Raw genomic sequence first — 21,059 nt, 5'->3', positions numbered from 1 at the left:
ATCACCATTATAATCACAAGCACACCATTCCAAAGACAGTAGAAAGCTCTCACTCTAAAATTCACTACTTGCTTTCCTTAACATTGCAATTGTTAAGGTTCTTCAAAAATTATGTATAATGTGTTCCTGTATGATACTCTATATGTGCTTTCATTTGACTTGATGCAGTAAACTTAATTATTATCACGTATAGAAAATACAGTTTAGCAGAAGACTTAGTTACATTCACAAAAAACATTTTTGGAGTATTGTTTTAGCCTTTTGGTCTTCAAAAAGACAACATGATGTTTGGATTCCTAAAAAAAATAAAACCCAATAAATAGTGCCTACTTTCCTGTCATAGCTTCTTTCTTTTGAGGATATGAATTAAGTTTGCAAGTACAAAAGTCTAGTATAGTTATCTCAATGCAGTTTATGACTGAAATATGTGTAAGGTGACTTTCTTTCTTTTCCTTCCTGTTTTCATTAAACAAGCTGACAGAGGAAAATTATTGGACTAGTGAAACCATTTGTCTGACATCCAGTGAATATATGTGAAAAGGCAGAGATGTATGATTGTTTTGCTATAATTTGCTTTATAGACACTAGCTCATCAAACAATGCCCTGTAATCACTGCTTCTCAAGGAACAGAGCTACCTTTTGGATGTAATTATGTGACACAAAGTTGTCTGCCCTGCATGCTTGCAGTGAAGTGGTGTCTGGGGGAATCCATCCTCCTCCTAATATAAAGAAAGTAAAAAAAGAAACTGCAGTTCTAAGAGTGACATTTTGTTCTGCCAACCTCTGTGAAAGTTCTGCTGTCTACAAGGTAAAAATGAACTTTTTTTTTAGGCAATCTTCAGTAAAGGTTCTGCAGGTGATGTTGAAATGGGAATAGTAAAACTTGTCAGGAAATTCAGTGGAAAAATGCTTAGATTAAAAAAAAGTTAAAAAATCAAGATCCATATCTAAGGGTCATTATAAGTATTCTTAAAATATGGAAACAGTCTTTCTCTTGAAATTTCTCATGAAATGGTTTACATTTTTATGTTTTTAAAAGATAGCTGAAATAATTTCAGGTTACCCTGACCATTACTTCTATTTTACGCGCTAATTAATTGGATAGCTTGTATGTGTTTTGGAAACTACTGTTAATGTATATGAGGTTACTGATACTTTTAGTTGCTCCTTGCATTTTTATTCCATGCCAGTTTACAAAAGGTGAGACTGATCAGAAACACAGTGGGTACTGGTGTATAAAGTGGGGAAGGAGTAGTCTCCAGAGGGCAAGTTGCAGACACTAAAAGGATACTGATTCTATTGTCATCCCAGATCTCCTTTCTGAGCAACCCTGGTTATTGAATACTTCAAGGATTTTTTAATTGAGAGACCAAATATTCTGCTGCTAATCTATTTCAAATATTGTCACAGGAAAAGAAAAGAAGCCTCTAAATAAATAACGTTTTAGTTTATTTGGATTTTCTTTCTATATATTTTGTTCCCAGCTTTTACTGAAGTGGTTATACTGGAAAGAAGCCCAGACTTCATATGCTTCACAAAAAGAGTGAAAGCTATGAGTAGTTAAAGTTCTGGAGGGCTGACGTTTTAATTAGCTGCTATTAATGAGTAAGTTAAGCACATTACTAACATACTGCCACTTCAGTATGGTATTGAAATGACTTTTTTCTCCCAGTTTAGACAATGACCAACATTTTAAATTCTGTAAGAAACTGTGATACAGATCATGTTTTCATGTTTTTTTTCTTTTTTGGAGACTTCTGAAGTCATACGCAGAAGTTTTGAGACCCTGAGCGTTTCTTGGCAATAAGTTAATTTTTCCCCAATTCAGCTCTGTTTTGCCCATCACAGCAGTTGGTGAGTGATCTCTCCCTGCCCTTATCTCAACCCACAAGCCTTTTATTATATTTTGTCTCCCCTGTCCAGCTGAGGAGGGGAGTGATGGAGTTGCTTTGCTGAGTACCTGGCGTCCAGCCAGGGTCAACTCACCATAGTAGAACATCAATTCTTTATCCAGTCCAAGTCCTTTGTCATAATTTCTCTCACTATTGTGAAGATGTTGGTTTACTATTTAAGCAAGTACAGGAAAAGTTAAATTAAACATATGCAGAAACACTTTCTCTAAGTTAAATCATGTGACATGCAGGGATGAATTAATAGCAACAAAATAGACAAACTAAGTGGGGTTTTTTCCTCTCTGGAAAATGTGAGGTATGAGGTATGATGATTTCTTTCTGCTTTTCTAGTTTTAAATGTACTTGACAACTTAAATGGTGGAATTTCTTGTAATGCATCTGAAACTTTACGTCCTACTCCTCTGTTACCTGTGATTATGGAGGGCTAGGGAATTGTGTATGCTTGTTCTCTTAACATGGTTGCTAAAGATCTTTCTCCTCAAAAACCAGATTTATTGAGGGGCTTTTAATCATACAGCCATAAGTAGAATTCAGAGTTACTGTGTGCTGCATAAATACATCATAAATATGCATAATGGAATTTAACATTTTTTAAATTTTCTCAGTGAGAAAGAAATTTTTATGGACTTTCTTCATATACACCTGAAATTTCAAGCTGTGCACGTGAGACTTTGTGTTGGTACTTGACATTTTTTTCTGTGTGTGATAAAATTAGAAAGTATTGTTTTGGTTCACAAACAAAATTTATAATTTGAATGTCTATCCTTTAATAATACTAGTTGAGTTCTGTCATTTATATAAGATTTGGGGAAAAAAAAGACTGTAATTTTAAAATTTTGGCCTTCAAAATACATTTTTATTTGCTTCCTTTAACCCAGATATCAACAAAATTAAAAAAAAAAGCCAGCAAGTACTTTTGGCTGAATCCCGACATCAGTTTTCAACAACTTAACTTATTCAAAGAAGTTCCCAATGGACATATTGGGTTCCTACTGAATTATGCATAAATGTGGCCTTAGGATAAATGTTTAGTTGTGTTCTGTAAGTGATGAGTTGTCCTTTTGAATGGAAAATATTTTAAACTAATTAGTTTAAAATTTGTTCAGATCCTGGCTGAGGTGGCTCATGAGGTCTCCACTTCTGCCTCTGCCTGATTTGACAGCATATATTGACTGGAAGTTTCAGTTGACTTTGGTACAGGAAGTTTGCTCAAATTTGTGTCAGGCATTGAAAAATAGTTAGCATTAATTAGACTTGTATTTTTCAGAAAGATGTGAATCAATGGCAAGGGAGGAAAAGGGCTGTGTAGAGCTCTGCTCGTAGCGGGTCAAACATTAACTTTAGCTCCCCTTACTACAGAAATGTCAGTCAGTTGTAAGACTTTTTAAAATAAAGAATGCATTTTAAACCACAGACTGAATGATAAAAGGCAATACGAATGATTGCAGCGTTAGTATCTTTTAAAAGAAGAAGGAAAGGCAGTAGCTGGGTAGTGTGGTACTTGTGAGTATATGGAGCAGTATATGTAGTATTAAAAGTTTTCAGAAGAGTAATGTGTCTGATTTTCTGAATGAAAACATGAAAAAGAGAAGAGCACTGAGATTCAAAGTGTTACTTTGGGTGTGATAGAACAAAATGCATTTTGTTCTAAGTAAAGCAGAAAGACTGATGCAGGCCAGTCCCAAGAATATGACATCACTTGTTTCTGTTTTTTATGTGGGTTTATATTGCTTACCTTGATGTTAATTCTTGCATCTCCGAATTTGTAGGGGTGCCGGCTTTTTATATTAACACAGGTAATTATTTGCATACTCAGCTTATAATGTATAAATCTCAATGGACCTGAAAAGGCAATAAACCACTTATGTACTACCTGTGAAACTTGCCCTGAGTTTGCAAACGCTGCTTGCTCATTGTCATTCTTCTCAGATTTACGGAAGGAATAAGTTTGTCCTTGTCACTGAGTCACCATGTGGGGAATCAGATGGCTTAGTTCTGCTTCTTGGGTCTGCCTCAAACTTTAACTGTGAATATTTACTATCTCCATATGTAAGAATGGTAATAATTTATATATATATATATATATATATATATATATACACATTTTTTGTTGTTGTTTTCTAGGGGTGTTCATGGTTTGTTTTGTTTTGGGGTTTTTTTGTAGGGGTCATGCAGGCTAAATCCAAATTTACTGGGAGCTGTGACAGCTCCTATGTTCTCTGGAGGATATACGTCATAGAATAATGCTTCATGTACAAGAGTGACTACACTTGTACACTGTTGACTCACGCATAGCTAAATTCATTTTTTACAGGTTATTCCATCTTCTTCGTGTGACAGCCACAAAGCCAGCTTCTGGAGCTAGTTTAGGTTGAATTCATGAAAAAAAAAGGCAAAAAAAAGATTCCATATTAAGAAATTTGTTCCATGGAACATCCTATTTGTTTTCCTGTGATGATATACAGTAAACAGCACATGGTTATAATATGTCTTAGAATGAAGAAAAATAGAGAAGCAGGGATAACTCTTACATTAATTACAGCTGTTATGACCCTATCATTTTGTATTTTGGGGTTTTCTGAAACGCTACCTGTGCAACTGTAATTCTGCATTATTTTGTGGGTCTGTTTGGTTCCTGTACCTAACCCTGTTAGGGACACTTTAGTTTGAGCTTTTTCAAGATATCAGCTTGACCGTACACATTAATAACACCATCTGGCACTAGAGACTATTGGAATGCCATTCTTGAGGCATTTTGTGTGACTGAAACAAACACCTTACCATTATTAGTACATTTTTTTTTTCAGGTCGTGTTCCATAGTAGATACTTTTTATCCTGAGAGATCCTTCTGTTACTAAATAAACTGTGAAGCCTTTTTTATGGTTGAATTCTATTTCTCACACGCTTGCTCATTCAGTATTTGGCTCTGATTAATAGTATACAGCCAGTCTGTTCTAATGTTAAATGAAAAAAACATTCTGGTGGCTGTGGCGTTTGGTGATAAGTAGTTAGACTAAACAGAAGATGTACTGTGCATCCCTTGGCTACAGAGTTACGATTAGATTCAGCTCAGCCTGCAGAATACTACTGAGGATATTGCTTCTCTGCTGCAGTGATAGAGAAATTCATATCAAAACAGCATGTGTTGCTGCTTATCTTGCATTGTACCCTGTGGCATTCTAAATACACTGGACAAAATACCAAATTGTATTGGTCTGGTTTTTTCTTTTATTTTTGCTAGACTTATTAAAGTGGAAATGGGGGGAGTAGAATGAGTCTTTCCACCCAGCAAGCCATTGTAGTACTTGCAGCAAGTTTTAAAAGCCATATCTTTTAAGAAAAATTCTATTGCTTATTTTCGTGAAATGCTTATTCGGACAGTTGACTTTTCAGGGTTCATATGCAGTCATTCTTCTGCTAAAATAAACCAATCCCACTGGTTTACCTCATTGTATATTTTAAAGCATTCACTTACCCCCCCCCCCCAGCCCCCCCCTCCCCCCCCCCCCCCCCGTATTTTAACTCTGCAATATATATGTTGGAAATTTAGAGGCTGCATTTTAATGTTTCAAATGAATGAAAAATTTGAGGGGTACTTTACTCTAATGTTCCATAAAGCACAGACTATAAGATTTAGAAATTAATTATTAATTAATTGAAAATTATTAATTGAAAAAATCCACATATTTAAGGTAAACCACAGTTTCTTGTTTTTATATCACTCACTTCATATTGGTTATTTGAAAGTTGTAAGATACAGAGTTGGATTTTTCCAATGGTTACCTGTATAATGCTATTTTTCTGCTAGGACACCACTGCCAACAGCAAAGGCCAGGTTGCATTTTAAAGTGACATCTAGTAAAATGCCTAGATACCTGCAAGAATTAATCTCCAGAGCACTGAGCTAATTATTTCTTCTTGAAAATTAATTAACTCAGCAAACATTATTTTATGACAGATAAACAGGTAACATATAAGAGCAAATTCCTGAAGTATAACAATAATAATTTTGCAATCCACTTTGTCAAGGCAGCAGCTGGGCCAGCTGATTGTTCCCCACTCCTGAGCCAAAGCCTGCCTTACTCTTGGGAACTGTGGAGTCCTGCAAGGCAACAAGCCCCAGCTGAATTTTCCAGAGCTTTGTGCTGCAACCTGGGGCTTTTGACACTCTGCCAGATGTTGCTGTTGCTTGCTCCACTTGGTACACTCATTCACTCTTCTGCTCATTGCCACTACTGCATTTTTTTGGTGCTCAGCCTGACCACTGTCACTTTGTATCATTTCCTCTTGTTTCATATTTAAAAAAATGCACATGAAGTGCTAACATGTCTGTGATATATACAGAATATTGGTAATCAGCTTCTCGTGCTTCATGGAGTCTTAAAAAAAAAAAAATCTAGTGCCATTTATTCCTTGCAGTCTGACACAGAAGTTATGATCTTAAATTAACATGAAGAGTTGGCCCAGGCCTATTGAGTCTGTGGAAATCTGGAAATTATATTTAATACAGTTACAAGCTGCAATTTACTTTTTTTTTCCACTTGGATATTTTTATAGAAATGCTACTCAAACATCTGTAAAATAAGTATATTTCAGAACTTCCTATTTGTCCCTCTCATTTCCTCTCTCTTCAGGAACTACTCTTCCTTTACCTACTTCCTACCGACTCTGGGTTGAGGAATGGCAGAACACATCGCTGCTATAAGTAGAGATTTCATTCTGTGTTAGTAACAGGTTCCTTTCATTTTCATCTCATGTGAATGATAAGCAAGCAATACTCCAAAGATCCAACTACAGTACAATATGAATGTACTCTTCTAAATTTTTTTAAGGAGCATGTTCTTCTCTGTTGGTTCTTTTGTTTGGTTGATTGGAGGGTTTTTTGGTTGCTTGTTCTTGTGGTTTGATTGTTCTGTTGAGGTATTTTTGTTTAGTTCTGGCAGTCAAAATACGAAATTTAAAGTTACATGTTTTTTCTCCCTTTTTCTCCCAACCTATGCTATTTGTATAAAGACATTCCTGAAGAGAGAAGCAATTTAGTTCATATTTCTCCTTCCAATATCGTATTACTGTAGCAGCAATCCAGAGAGGACAAAGCCTCATATTTGCTCCCAATAACATCTCTATACCATTTACCAAGGACTACATGATCCTTGAAGAGAAAACCTGTATGTACTACTGTCATCTGAAGATAGATAAAATAGTAGGGACTTTAATACTTTCTAACAGAAAACTGAGTGAATTTTTGATTGTTGTTTTCTGTAGTAGTTCAATATTGAAACTGTAATAAATAAATTTTGTTATATATTTGTAAAGAAATAATTTATTCTTCCTTAAAAATTTATTGTTCAGGATTTCCTTGACAAGGTTTTTGCATAAGTAAGATTTGATTACTTCTGTAATGCTAAGAAAAAGCCTTTTATATTGCCTCAGATCTTTACAGAGTTATGTAATAAATAATTAAAAGTGTTGTAAATCTTACTGCAGTGCCTTTTTAAGCTGCTAAAAGGTAGAGTAGTGATAAAATAATTTTTAAAAGATACTTTTGATCCTATTTCCATTGATGTAAAATCAAATAAATTCCTTTCCTATAATATAAATTAAGGTAATGAAATTGTACAACTGAGTGAGATACTCTGAGAAGTTTAGGAAAAGTAGAATAAGTTTGAGATAAATATACTTCTGTTTCTGATGCAAGTTTTATGGACTCTGAGGGAAGCTATATTCAGTTCTTTTATTTCTCATAGTGCTCATAATGTTGGGATCCACCTTAATAGATGACCAGAGTTGTATCGATCATCTCTCAGAGTCATGGTATCATTTGTTGCATGCCTATACATGGATCCCACAGTTCTCTGGATTGCCTATGCCGTTGTTTTACTACTCATACAGTTAGAAAAATGTTCGTTACTTTCAACCTGAAAGCCATTTTATATACATATAAATATACACCTACAAATTATCTGCAACTTTGGTAGTTCCATTTGATATGAAGGGAATTACTTTGATGTGAGACATGCAGTTTTAATTCTGTCTCCGTAACAAGTTGCCAAAGATCCTTCATGCATTTATTAAAGTTTTAATCCATTTTATTGGAAATTAACATAAATGTGCAAAACCACAAAAGGCACTTGCTCAAAACAAGCAATTCCCTTTCTAGTATGAAAGGAGAAGGTGATTTCCACACCCTGCCCTCCTGTGAGGAAAAGGAATGCAATTATTTTGTTTGTACTCAAATGGGAATTCACTTCCAAAAAAGCAGAATGTGCTGGGAGTTTGAGTTGCAAATCTGTTTTACTTATCTAAAGAATATGAAGTTGATCTTCACAGTGAGAGATGGGAGACTTGTATACAACTGTGCATTAGGAAAACTTCAGTGATTATGTAAAAGATACCACAGATTGCTTTAGAGTTTTTGCCCTCTGCCTTGGCCAGTTGCCATATCAGGGATGAAAAAAGTTGTGTGAAAGTTTAGGTGTCAAAATGACATAAGATCTCCGAGTCAAATATTTTTAATCTGTTGCTGATCTTTATTTCCCATTTTACTTCTCACACTCTTTCTTTGAGGCTGATGTGTGATTGCATTCATTTGGAATTTGTGCTTTCTCTGTCTACCTTTGCTAAGAAATATACTCACTCTCCCCTCATGGGGCTTCAGTTCTGTGTAGAAAGATTGCTCTAGAAAGATCTGTTCTCACTGTGAGAACTTCCATGGGAGAGGTTGGGGTTGGAGTTCATGTGTGATGAGCGCAGATGAGCTGTGCTAGATTCTCAGTGGAATATTTAGAGATAATTCCTCGTATATAATTTAAAGAATGGCAGAATTAACTTATCCAAAATAATAAAATGCGCTATAAGTAAGAAGACTTACTTATTTGTAGGTTCATGTATTAAAACAGACTGCTTGCATGTACTAAAGCATTTAGCACATGGAGAATTCTTATTCTCTACTGCAAATGGTTTAGGGTTAAAGGATGCTTGAATGCTTGAATTAAAGGCTATGCTTAAATACTTCTGTGAATTATAGTCTTGGCTTGGTGTAGCTGTGTAGTCATGCCTGAGTAAACTAATAGCAGTGAGTATAAACAGTAAATAATTCAGAGTTGTACACAGTTCTTCCCCACAGACACTGAATGGCTGATGTTCTTTATCCACTTGGTTTCCTGTGTTAAGATGTCAAGCAATTGCTTAACTTCTTGAACTTACATGGCAAAGCCAATCTTTTTTACCATGCCTATTGAATTATAAAGAATGTTAATCTGAATTATAAAAGCAAAACTCCAAAAGAAAACCCAAAACACCCTGAAATGAGAACCTGTTGCCGTGTGTTTTCTTGTTTATAATTTTAAGCAAGTTCCCCTATCCATTGCATATGGAAGTAGTGCAGAACTCCTCTTCTGTTGCTTATTCAAATTGATTTACAGTTGATCTATTTTGATAGCAATACCCCTGTTCTCTTGATAATTATAGTACCTAGCAACTATACCAATGTGGCTGTTCTGCAATTTGACTTTTGTACTGAGTTTACAGAATGGTTTTTATTTTCTTGTTTCACTTTAATCATCTTCCCTTTGTACCATCTGTTGAACAAGAGGGCTTCTTCTTCTTCTACTGTACCTGCATAATATATAAGCAGAAGATGCTTAACTGAGGTGTCCTTGAACTATCAGATATCACAAGTTGTCAAGCATAGAACTGAAAATCTTTAGGATGTGTTATACAGTGTATGGTTTCCTAGGAGATAGGAACATCCCTGAGTAGGGCTAAAAAAGTCTGTACAGAGTATCTAATACTTGGCCAAGCCAGTACTTTATCTTGATGTCTCTAATATCTTACTTAACCTTTTCTTTATCTGCATATCTATGGAGAAGCATTTTAAGATGGTGTATGAAAACTCTTAACAATAACATAGTACTAAGCAATTCAGGGATGTTAACTCCAAAACCATCATAGTGCCTTAAGAGGAAAACCTAGCATATTTTCATACTTGCTTACATTGATTACTGTAATCAATCAGACTAGTAATTCTGTAATCACAAAGGTAAGACAGCACTGTGTGAATGAAACTGCTGTAAGGCTTCCCATGCAGTGGAACATTCTGATGGTATTTTTGGGCCCAGGTTGAATACATGTGTCATTCTTATTATTGGGTTTCTCCCTTCCTGAAAAATCAAAATCCTGATCTAAAACTTCTGATTGTCCTTAGTTCATGAGGTTATTTTTACTGCAATTGTAAACCAGCCTCAAAGAGTTAGTATCAAGTCTTAGTGCTGGATTGATTTTATCCATCACATTTGGTTGAATCCCCTTTTAGATGTAAAGAGGCCAAAAAATTCACCATTGGACTTTTTTACTCTCAGTTCCTACAGCACTTTATAGCCTTGTTACACTTTCTGTATTGCTATTTTGCCTTCAGACAGAAGAGACAATATAAGAGGGCTTATATCTGTCTATCAATAAATTTAAAGCAGTCGTCTATAACCAGTAATGGGAAATTATACTTAATCATGGTCCTTTGCACCAGAATTTTACTCTTGCTGTATTGTGAAGTTTCCCGTTTTTATCCTGGCATTTAGGTCCACGTCCAAACCATTGTGCAGTAATAGAAATTACTGTCTGACACGTAGGAAGGTAAATCCTCCTAAAAAAAAAGAGTTTTCTGTGCTTAGGATGTTTTTTTAATGCTGACAAGACTCATACATGGCACTTTTCTCTACAAAGGGAATCCTTCAAGTCTAATGATCACCCAAAAGTCTTACTTAATTTTTTTTAACACTTATCTTCTGACCTCTGTATTTCTCTCCTTCCAAGGTCATTCATAAGGAATAGTCTCTTTTTACCTTAGCTCTTTTAGAGAAATTAGCAAACTGCTTCCAGCTGGATCTGATAGATGGCTCGCCTAGCTAATGATCCTTAGCTAATCAGGAGGAACTGCAGGGTGAGAGAGCAAGCACACAAAAAGCTGGGAGAAATAGTCACAACATTTATAAAAGGGCACAAGCCGCTGTTTATACTCTACATGTGTATTTTAATAAAGTGTTAGGAAAGAGTCATGCTTCACACATTCTAGTGCACCTCATGGCTGAGCTGTACTGCATAAGTGCAAAAGCAATTTGGTCAGATCCTTACACAGCATGATAGAAGAAAGTTCTGCCCATTCCTGAGTTGCTCTAGATAACAACCATGATATCTATGCTTTTGGCTTATGCACAGTGATAGTGCTCCATATTTGGTGGGAAAGAATGGGAGACGGGTTTAAAAATGCTTGTCTTCAGTCTCGCTAGCAAGGGACATTATGAAGAAAACTCTACTCTTATGAAAAATATTCATCTCCTGAAGACCCAAATGGACTCATTTAAGAAAAGCAAAGCAAGAATCCACCTCTCTTTGTACAGGGTGAATAGCTGGAATACACAGGAAATCTTATAGAAAAAAGAAAAAATTATTTGCAATAGTATCTTTTAACCATTTATTTCAGAATTTTCACAATGTTAGCAACTACCTGGATAAATCTCTTACCGGTTAAAATATTTACTTTTGGTCTAATTAGGATATATGCTGAAAGAGAAGGGCTAAAATTTCTATGTCTTGAGGGTTGAATGACATTAGCTTAGCGTTACTTTATTATGAATCATATTTGATACAATTGTACCATTGAACTTTGAGTAGTACTTTGACTCATTAGCTGCTTTTTTAGAATCATAGCTCCTCCCCATTATTAGCATGAAATCATAACGATTCACATAGAAGCTTAGTCTCAGATATTGCATTATGTTAGTATGTTGTATACATTTGGGGATAAAAATGGCAAAATACCTGTTAGGAATGGACTAGCATAAACAGAAAGTGTTTCATGATACAAATTAATTTTCCCTCCTTGTAAGTAACATTATTTGTTTTCATTAAGAATTTAAATGAAATTAAATATGCACAAGTTTTGGAATAAAAAAAATTACTATTTTAGCTGAAAAAAGTCTAAAATTGAGTCACTACAGCACCTTTAGTTGTGTATTCTGTGTTTTTAATGTCTTGTGCAGTATGAAATAGAGCACTGACAAAGGCTTACGGGCTTTAAGAATACCACTGGATGTTTCTCTCAGCTTCTGGTTGCTTTGCTCTTCATCCACTCCTGTAGCTGCTCCTAATTAGCTGAGGATCACATGCCCTTGGTCACTTATTGAATCCAGCTGATTAATTTCTCTGTAAGGGCCCAGGTAAAAGGAGGTATTTTCTTAAGAGGGAGCCTGAAGGTAGAAGGACAGAGAGGTTGTAACGTGATTTATGAGATGTAAAGGAAAGCATATCTTCTTGAGAACCTGAGTAGGCTTGAAGGGTTTTGCAACTCTGAAAAGTAGATCCTCTGCAAAAATGGGAAGAATAAAAGTAGTTGAGAAGAATTGAAGGCTTTTATATTCTGATTTTCTTTGAAGTGTTTTTATTTGTTCTCTGCTCTCTCACTGGAAGAGGTAGAGGTATAGTAGCCTGAGGTGGGTACTAAGGAAGCTGAGTGACTGATGATGAGAATTAGCTTGGGAATAAAAACCTGGAATAGAAAGTCTGTGCTTTGCCAGGGAATAAGCAGATGATTTCTTTGGGGAAGCACAAAGTGACCAGTTTCTGAAACCAGCTCCACAGTGCTGTGACATTAGAAACACTGAGTACATCTGTCTTATCCCTGGGAGTGCAAGGGTATTCCAGGAGCCTAGAGCAAAATGTCTGGTTTCCTTGCTGTTTCTTCTGGAAAGTTGGATGCCATAAACTTCAGTGCTAAAGTTGTAGTCTGAAAACATGAGCATGTGGTAGGGGTGCTATAATGTAAAGTAACTCAGTAACTGGGTTCTTCATACTGATTGAAAGGCATATTGCTGGAACTGATCCATTTGTTCATAATTTTATTATGAAAGAGAAAGGTCTTAGCTTAATTTATAATTGAATTTTTTCTGTATAAGATGGCTTTAACTGGATTGTGTGTCTGGAAAGAGGAAAGTTAGATGAATTGGGTGAATTCAGAGTGACTTCTGAGCCTCGTTATTTGTACCTACTTTCTGGTTTTGTATTGGAAATAACAGGTTTGTTGCTAAAGACAGTGCGAGAAGTTTCTTTGAGGTGTTCCAGGCACAGTGTACAAATTGAAGCTCAGTGTAACTTTTTTTTTGTTGTCATAGTACATTTTTTGCTGTCAGTTTGAGGCAAATAATTGTTTTGTTTTGTTACAGGGAAAGGTGAACATGGAAAACCGTACCCTCTTACAGAGGAAGACCACGATGATTCTGCTTATAGGGAAAATGGCTTCAACATATTTGTTAGCAACAATATAGCACTGGAACGATCCCTGCCGGACATCCGCCATCCCAAGTATGTAAACTGTTTCCTGGACTATTTAATTTTTAAGATTTTATCTTTGTATATCTCTAAAGCAGTTGTTTTCAGGAAGGTCAAACATGAACCCTCAGTCAACAAAAACAATTATTTCTTTAAATAGGAAGTGGAAAATTTACAACCATTGTTAAATCATTTGCTCTGTCTTTTAATGTCACTTCTTATCTGATTAGTAACACATTAAGACTATAGAAGGCCTCTTTTCATTACAGAATGATTTTTATTTCTGTCTAATGAATTGTGCTAAAAAGCATTCACATGTTTCTCATGTTCTCATTTGATTAATAGCTGCAGGTCTTTGGGCTGGTGAGCAGAGTTGTATACAGTTTTTGTCTGTGTTTGCAAAATGTTTCTTCTGTTTTATTACATAAAAAGTTAAAACAATCCAATAGCTGCAGGTTGCAGGGTGCTTATAATCAGCTGATTTATGTAGTTTAGAATTATGTAAAAACAGAATGTGCACGAGGCACAGGCAGAATTTGAGGACACTGGATGATGGTATTGTTCCCTAACAGCATTAATATAACACAGAGAAATGGGATAAAGGTTATTCTGGAAAATAACCGCTGAGCTAAAAATCATCACACAGCAAACCTAACTTGCTTTTCATGTTCTTTAATTTTTGGCTCCCTTATACAAAGAGTCAAGCTTCCTATCTGTGACAGGAAAAGGGACACTTTTGCCTTTCTAGGCTCCAGGCTCTTGTCCTCTAGAGCCATTCTGAACTCTGGAGAGAGAGCTGATTTGATTTGTCTCCTTACCTGGCATTTTCCCCCTCTTTTAATTGGATGTTATGCAACTAGTGTATGGGAGAAAGGTACAGGAGTGAAGAAAATATACTTGTGAAAAATCTCTGTGACTGTTTGTATTTTTCTTTAGATACAATTCTCTCTATTATACAATGTTTCACATTAAGATATCTTCTCATTTCTTAACTTATTTTGGTATAAAAAGTTTTTAGAGAACAGAGCAGAACTTCTTGGCAGAAGTTCTCAGTTCAGGGAGAAGAGAAATATCATGGCAGCTAACACTACTTTTTCTGTCGAATGTGCAACTTTTTCAAAGAATGAATAGTATATAAATGTTTGCGTAGTAAGAGTTTAAAAAAATTGACAGCAGAGGAATTAACCTTTTGTTAGAAATGTTTCTAATTTAATTTTAATTGTTAATTGTAAAATATAATTGTTGCATTGTTTGGAGAAAAAAACTGTTTCAATTTGTATACATTAGTATTGTTTGCATAAAATTAAGTAAAAAGAAAGATATTGTTATAACAAGCTGTATGTTTTATGTAAGTTCTTTGCTTTCTGCTTTGCCAAATTACCAGAAATTATATGATGAGTGCTTCCAAGAAGCTCGAGTTTTAATGTACAGCTGTATGGCTTTGAAGCTGTGGTAGATTACATTGTTGGTATAATAAATATGTTCATCTGGCAACCTCCTCTGTTAGCGAAACTGCAGAGGACAGTTACTAAACACAAAAGGAAGCTGTCAGGTTTATCATCCCTTTGTGGTTTTGTACATTGGTCTTTTGGCAACCTCTTTCCTACCTGCTGCTGTCCTCACAGTCCCTGACATTTCCATGCATGTCCCCAGAAGTGATGTGTTGTCAGAAGCGGCGTATTAGGAACGAGTCAGTGCCACACCAGCCTTTCTCTGCCCTCTTTTCCCCAGGACAAATCTTTTTGTGGCTTGCACCTAAAGGTCTCATTTGGGAAGCTTGTATCCTTAGATGCCTTCACTGCTTCCATGTTCCGAACAGCTGGCTTCCTGTGGCGTTCAGTGAAATCTCGTATGGGGGATGTTTTAGTAGTGTCCTGGCTGAACTGACTTGAGTCATGTCCTGCTAACCTTCCATATGTTAAACACTCATAACACAAGTAGCCCATTAGTTAATTGACTGTATCACCATCTAAAGGTAAAGAGAAAAAAAAGGTTCTTGTGCTATAATTGCCTACTAAGTAGTGCATCAGTTAAGGTGACAAAACTGGGCTCAATACTTCTGATGGCTATACCTTGAAGTATATTTATTGAACTTCCAAGAGACATTAAGTCTCACAATGCTTTCTGACCTACTGTTAGAAACAAGCACATCTCTTGGCTGCTGTGTGTTAAATATGGCCAGTCTCAAACTGCGCTTCACTTTTGTAAATGTCTTTCTTCAGAAGTGTGTGTGAAATGTGGAGTAGTTCACACGTTATTGTGCTGGTTTTGGCTGGGGTAGAGTTAATTTTCTTCATGAATTTGCATGTCATCCGTGCTAGAGGCTGGGACTAAACCATGGCAGTAATAAAGTTGCTTTCAGAGAAACTACTGGAAAATTAGGTAATTTCTCTCCAAGAAAAGGGTGCTCTTCAGTAGCATTATAGTAGATAAATCAGGTATGGTGTAGCAGGCAGGTCTGGTTTGAGCATTATAAAGGGTTTGGCATTGTGGAGCTTCTAACTGCTTTGAGGCTTTTAAGTGCCATCTTATGCATGTTTGTGAGAGATACTAGTATTATAAAGTTTGAGTTTTGATCCTCTGTTTCTATTTAGTGTATGCCATTTGCACAGGGAAAATGGTCCTCCTCTGCTGAAGACTGGTTTCCTGAAAACACTATCTATCATGTGTTTTATAGAACCAAATAGAATGGTTTTATTGCCGTCAGTAGAGAAAATTCACAAAATAAACCTTCAAATGCAACAAAACTGAGTGGTAAATCCTGTAATTTGAAAAAAACTTACTTAAATCAAAAGAGCAGCTGCAGTAGTTTCTACATGCCTCTAAAATAACTTCAAAAATATTTTATTCCAAAGTCAAACCAAAGAAATTTTAAGAACCACTTCCAAGTGTTTGGTTTTCTGGGAAGTATGCAAAGACAGCAGAAAAAACTTTCCCTTTTTAATCCAAATAAACTTTCTCTTTCTGAGTCTGTTTGGAAATTGGGCTCAGGATTTGCAAATAACACCTTCTGGCAGGGGGATGGGTAGAGCTAAACAAATGTTTAGATGATTGAGCTCTTAGAAATTCAGGTCTTCAAAATTTTTAAATAATATTCTTATGTTTTTCCTGTGATGTTTAAAACACTTCAGCAAGATGTTATGAATGATTCTTCTTTCCTTTTTGAGACAGAAAAATGTGTGTGCTGTAAAAAAAATCCATAGAGAAATGAAACAGTTAATTTCTGTTTTAAGGCTGACTTGACCTTTCCTGCATCCTCAATATGTTTTTTTTGCATCCGTCTAGTGTCTCCTATGTCTTTTTTCCATCTCTCATAGCTGTGCTCAAAGAATATTTTTTCCATTTTTGAGTAGTCTTTGATGTTTTGTTTCTGCCCCACTCTTGTGAGAAAGCCTTGGCACAATGGCTGCCAAGGTTTATTAGCTAATTCTCTGTTCTCTGCCCACAGTCACTGCTGTCTTTAAGTTTAAACAAAGAAACAGTCAAACAAAACAACTTTTTTTTTACCCCCCAAATTCTAAATAACATTCTGAAAGAGGCTTACCACCTCATTTTATTGGGTTTCAGGACTGATTTAGTGAAAGTAAGAGTTCTGGTCACCCTAAGTGAAAGGCAGCATTGAGTTTTGGGTACTATTCAGAGAAAGCGATGGAATTAATATTTAGGGGTTATAAATTTTGTACCAATATAAGAAATGTTTCAAAACCCACAAGAAGGGTGTTTTCATTCATTTCTTTTTTCACCTGCTTCATGCTACTTTCTGTGGTTTAGAATACAACAAACCTTCTAATGCTAGGGAAAAAGTTGGCAGTACTATTTTCTATTGTAGAAAGAGAAATGCTACTTATTCTAACATTGAATGTACCGGTTAAAATTAATTCTTATCTTCTCCACATTATCAAATATTCTGCTATTAATACCTGTTTTGTTCAAACAAACAAAAATGAATCTGACTTGCATTTTGAATAGCATTCTAAATGTGATTTTAATGAGGCTTGGGGAAAGGATTGCAATCACTAGTCTGAACAGTGAACATGTATTTTGTGATCTATCCTGTTTCAAGCTCTTAAGTTTTTGTATACTAGACAATCCATTTTTAAGCCTTTCATTATTGAATCAAGGAATTCAAGTTAGTCCCTGATACCAATACAGTTGCAAGCTTTATAGTTTAAAATATTTTGTTTGGTATGTTTGTATATCTTAATTTCAACAGCAGGTCTCCTTTTATCTAAAATTTGTAGATTAATTGCTGCTAACCATGTCCTGGAGCGCATCAAGCACAGCATTGAGAGCCAGACAAGGGGGGGGATTGTCCCACTCTGTGCTGGTGCAGCCTCTCCTCAAGTCCTGTGTACAGTTTTGGGCACCACAATATAAGAGGGATAAAAAGCTACTGGAGAGCATCCAGAGGAGTATCATGAAGATGAAGGATCTAGAGGCATATGAGGGGTGACTGAGGTCACTTGGTCTGTTCAGCCTGGAGGAGACAGAGTGGAGACCTCATTGCAGCCTTCCTCGTGAGGGGAAGAGGAGGGGCAGGCACTGATCTCTCTTCTGTGGTTACCAGTGACAGGACCCTAAGGAATGGCATGAAGCTGAGTCAGGGGAGGTTTAGGTTGGATATTAGATAAAGGTGTTGTTTACCCAGAGGGTAGTTGGGCACTAGAACAGGCTCCCCAGGGAAGTGGTCACAGCACCAAACCTGACAGAGTTCAAGAAATGTTTGAAAAAATGCTCTAAGGCAAATTTTGTGATTCTTGGGGCTGTCCTGTGCAGGGCCTTGATGATCCTTGTGAATCCCTTGCAGCTCAAGCTATTCTATGACTTGGCTAGTCTTAGATCAGGTGTGCAAATCATTCCCAGCTTGCCTGAGTGATCTATTACAAGATATCCCATCCTTTTAAGGTTTCCCTGGGCATAGATAGATAGATTCATTTGGTAATGAAGTTCTTACCATTTTGTTGTGCATCAAGAATGTCCAACCATTCCTGTAATTTCTGGTTTTTAAAAGCCTGTGTGGGCTGGAGTCAGTGTTTCTAATCCTTTTTTGCTGGTCTTGCTCTTCCTATGTGAAGGACTGGCCCTTCATTGTCACTCCCAGCAGTGTGTCTTTTTGGAAGTCTGAACTATGTTCATTTTTCTTAGGCATTAAATTTTTCACAACCCTCAGAAGAAATGCATTTTCATAATCAAAGAAATAAGAGGGTTTAGCTAAGGGCTGTTAAATCTTCTGTGTCCTGAACACTAATGAGGTTTTATTTCTTTCTAATAACAAACCCAAATTTCATTCCATGGGTTCTGCATATCTGAAACTCTCCTTTTCAGTAGCAGAAGCTGAGAGAATGCCTGAGTGCCTCTCTCAAAACATTTGAATGCAGTGTGGTTGGCCTCCATTGTATTTTTAAAAGAGGCTAAAGTGAATATGTAATGGGATTTCTCCAGGCAGTATGTTTTTTGATTGACTCCATTTTTGTGTTTCTTAAAGTAGTTGTACTTAAACCATAATGATGTTTTAGTACACTTTGCAAAAACTAGACTCGTGGGAAAGGGATGTGGTTAGATATATAGGCAGTAGTACCTATCTGAATCCCCTAAAAAAGTAGTTATTGCATTGTATTTAGTTACTTTCTTTTTATAAAAACAGTGCATTTGTCACAATCTAGCCTATGTATATTGTCCATAAGACTAAAATTTTAAAGTTTGTCTTTAATCCAATACTCCAAGATAAATTTGAATTAATTCCCTCAGCAGTCTGAAAGACAGACTTGGGTTGTCCTGCCTTGATAAAAAAAAAAAAAAAAAAAATTAGACTAAATAATTTAAGTATGCTGAACTTACAAATATTTAATAAGTCTTATGGAAGTAGTTGTTTGTATCGCTCTTCTGTTGAATTTTTGATCATATGGTGGAAGAAACAAAGACAGTAGAAGGTTTTTTCTAGTTCTCATTCATTTTGGGTAATCAAAAATGTCTTCAGACACACACATGTTGCATTGCTTCATGCCACTGATTACTAGTATTAGCTTAACTTTTTATCTGGACACAGAGCAACTGTTTAAACTCAAGTTGCGTTTTTAGTGGGTGGGTAGTGGAAAAGCTGGAGATAATTACTGTGCTTTTCAAACTGTTTTGTGTAGTCACTGAATAATATAGTGAAAGTGAAAAGTCATGCAGTCCAAAACACAATAGGCAATGACCCTGTTTCCAAGCCTGACCTGATTGTTCTCTGCAATTGCTTCACGGCATCCCATTTGAAGTGCAGGTCCTCAAAATAGGATCAGGAATGTATTATACCCGAGAAAACCTATAGCTTTCTGTCTCTGTCATGCCTGCTGTCACTTTCTTTGCAGGATGTGTATTGATAGTAACAAATAACATGGAAGAATTCCCAAGTGCTTTCTGGGTGCTTGTGTGTCTTTTTTTTTTTTTTTTTTTTTTTTTTTTTTTTAGGGCAGCAACAGCAAAAATGTGGCTGAAGATTGATGATTCCTCTTCCATCCTTTTATTGAGAAATAGGCTGCAGTGTTAAATAGGCCAGTGAGGAGAGTCCAAGCCTGATGGGTCTGTTTCTCTTTACTGAAAATTATTTGATAAAAGAAATAATCTGTTTATACACATAGGGAAAAGTAGTTCTTCTGCATTTAGCTGCCTTGCATGTTACTTAGAATCCAGTAAATCCTCCCACGCCACTGAGAAAATAGCAAGCTGCAGTAAACATAACTGTGAAATCTAAACTTAATGGGAACAGGAATTCTGAAGCATAATTACCCTCCAGCCAGTTCTGTACATCTGGGATAGCCAAGTCTATTAGCATTTGGCAATGATGAAAGCTTTTAACTGTCATATAATACAATAGCAAAATTGGAAAGTACATCCAGCTTTGCTAAGATTTGTGAGAAATGTGAGATGTTCTGGGGTTTTGTATCTTTGAAGTTCATAGGTGAAAGTGATGATATATGTTGTTAATATAGTAATTTTATGAAGAGCCTCTGTACACCGTACTAAGCCAGCAGTACATTCTCAGTGGCAGCACAATTAGCTGTTGCACCTCATGTAATAAGGATAGCAGATGTGCAGCAATGCTGGATTGGAAAAGCAACTTCTATTTTGCCTGATTTGATTGTGAGTAACCTTCTTGAGCTCCAATTTTCTGAAGGCGGTGCTGGCCACAGGACGTGGTACTAGAGAACTTACTGATCTTGTTGGCACATATGGTTCATGAGGCCCAACAGCTTTTTCACAGCATTTGCTCCCTTGTCTACCAGCTGTGATTTTGGTATTATAGACCCTGGTCAGACCTATATTGCCTGTTATATCTTTTATTGTGTACACTTGATGGTGTTGAGAGAGGTGTAAGCCTGACCACGTATTGCAGTGAAAGGGAGTGGTGAAGAGATGTAGGTAGATCACAGAAAGACTATCTTTGAAAATTATTTTATGCTTAAGCAAACTGGACATAGTAACTCCATAGGCCTGATGGGATGTACCCATGAATGCTGAAGGAACTGATGTCTATTTGAGGCACCTCTCAATGGTCTTTGAATGATCACAGCAACTGAGAGAAGTACCTGAGGACTGATTCAAAACTGGGAGGACTGGCTGAGCTTCTAGAGGGTTCCTAGAATATAAAGGGAATATAGATGGGATACCTTTGGAATATAAGGCCAAGTGGTAAAAAGATAACTAGGATTTCTGAAACAGAAGTTAAAGGGTAGTTGAATGTCACAGTTTGGTTTGTTCCTGAAGTAGTATGCTTTAAAATGCACTTTGAAGTGACAAGAACCTGAATTCTGATCCTCTTTCTTCTTCCACCAGGAAAATG

At 36.2% G+C, this 21,059-nt stretch overlaps 1 protein-coding gene across 1 annotated transcript in view; it reads left to right on the top strand.

Moving 5' to 3' along the window:
- GALNTL6 (polypeptide N-acetylgalactosaminyltransferase like 6) overlaps positions 1–21,059 on the top strand; it is a 445,447-nt gene that overhangs the window by 170,653 nt on the left and 253,735 nt on the right. Inside the window, exon 3 of the mRNA XM_032110017.1 lies at positions 13,132–13,270. Within this exon, the coding sequence (XP_031965908.1) occupies positions 13,132–13,270 (139 nt within the window). The remainder of the gene's footprint in view (positions 1–13,131; positions 13,271–21,059) is intronic.

Source organism: Corvus moneduloides, chromosome 5, assembly GCF_009650955.1.
Source record: "Corvus moneduloides isolate bCorMon1 chromosome 5, bCorMon1.pri, whole genome shotgun sequence".
In the NCBI taxonomy this organism is placed as follows: Eukaryota; Metazoa; Chordata; class Aves; order Passeriformes; family Corvidae; genus Corvus; species Corvus moneduloides.
Note: the sequence above shows the minus strand (reverse complement) of the source record. Positions and strands in the feature narration are given on the sequence as shown.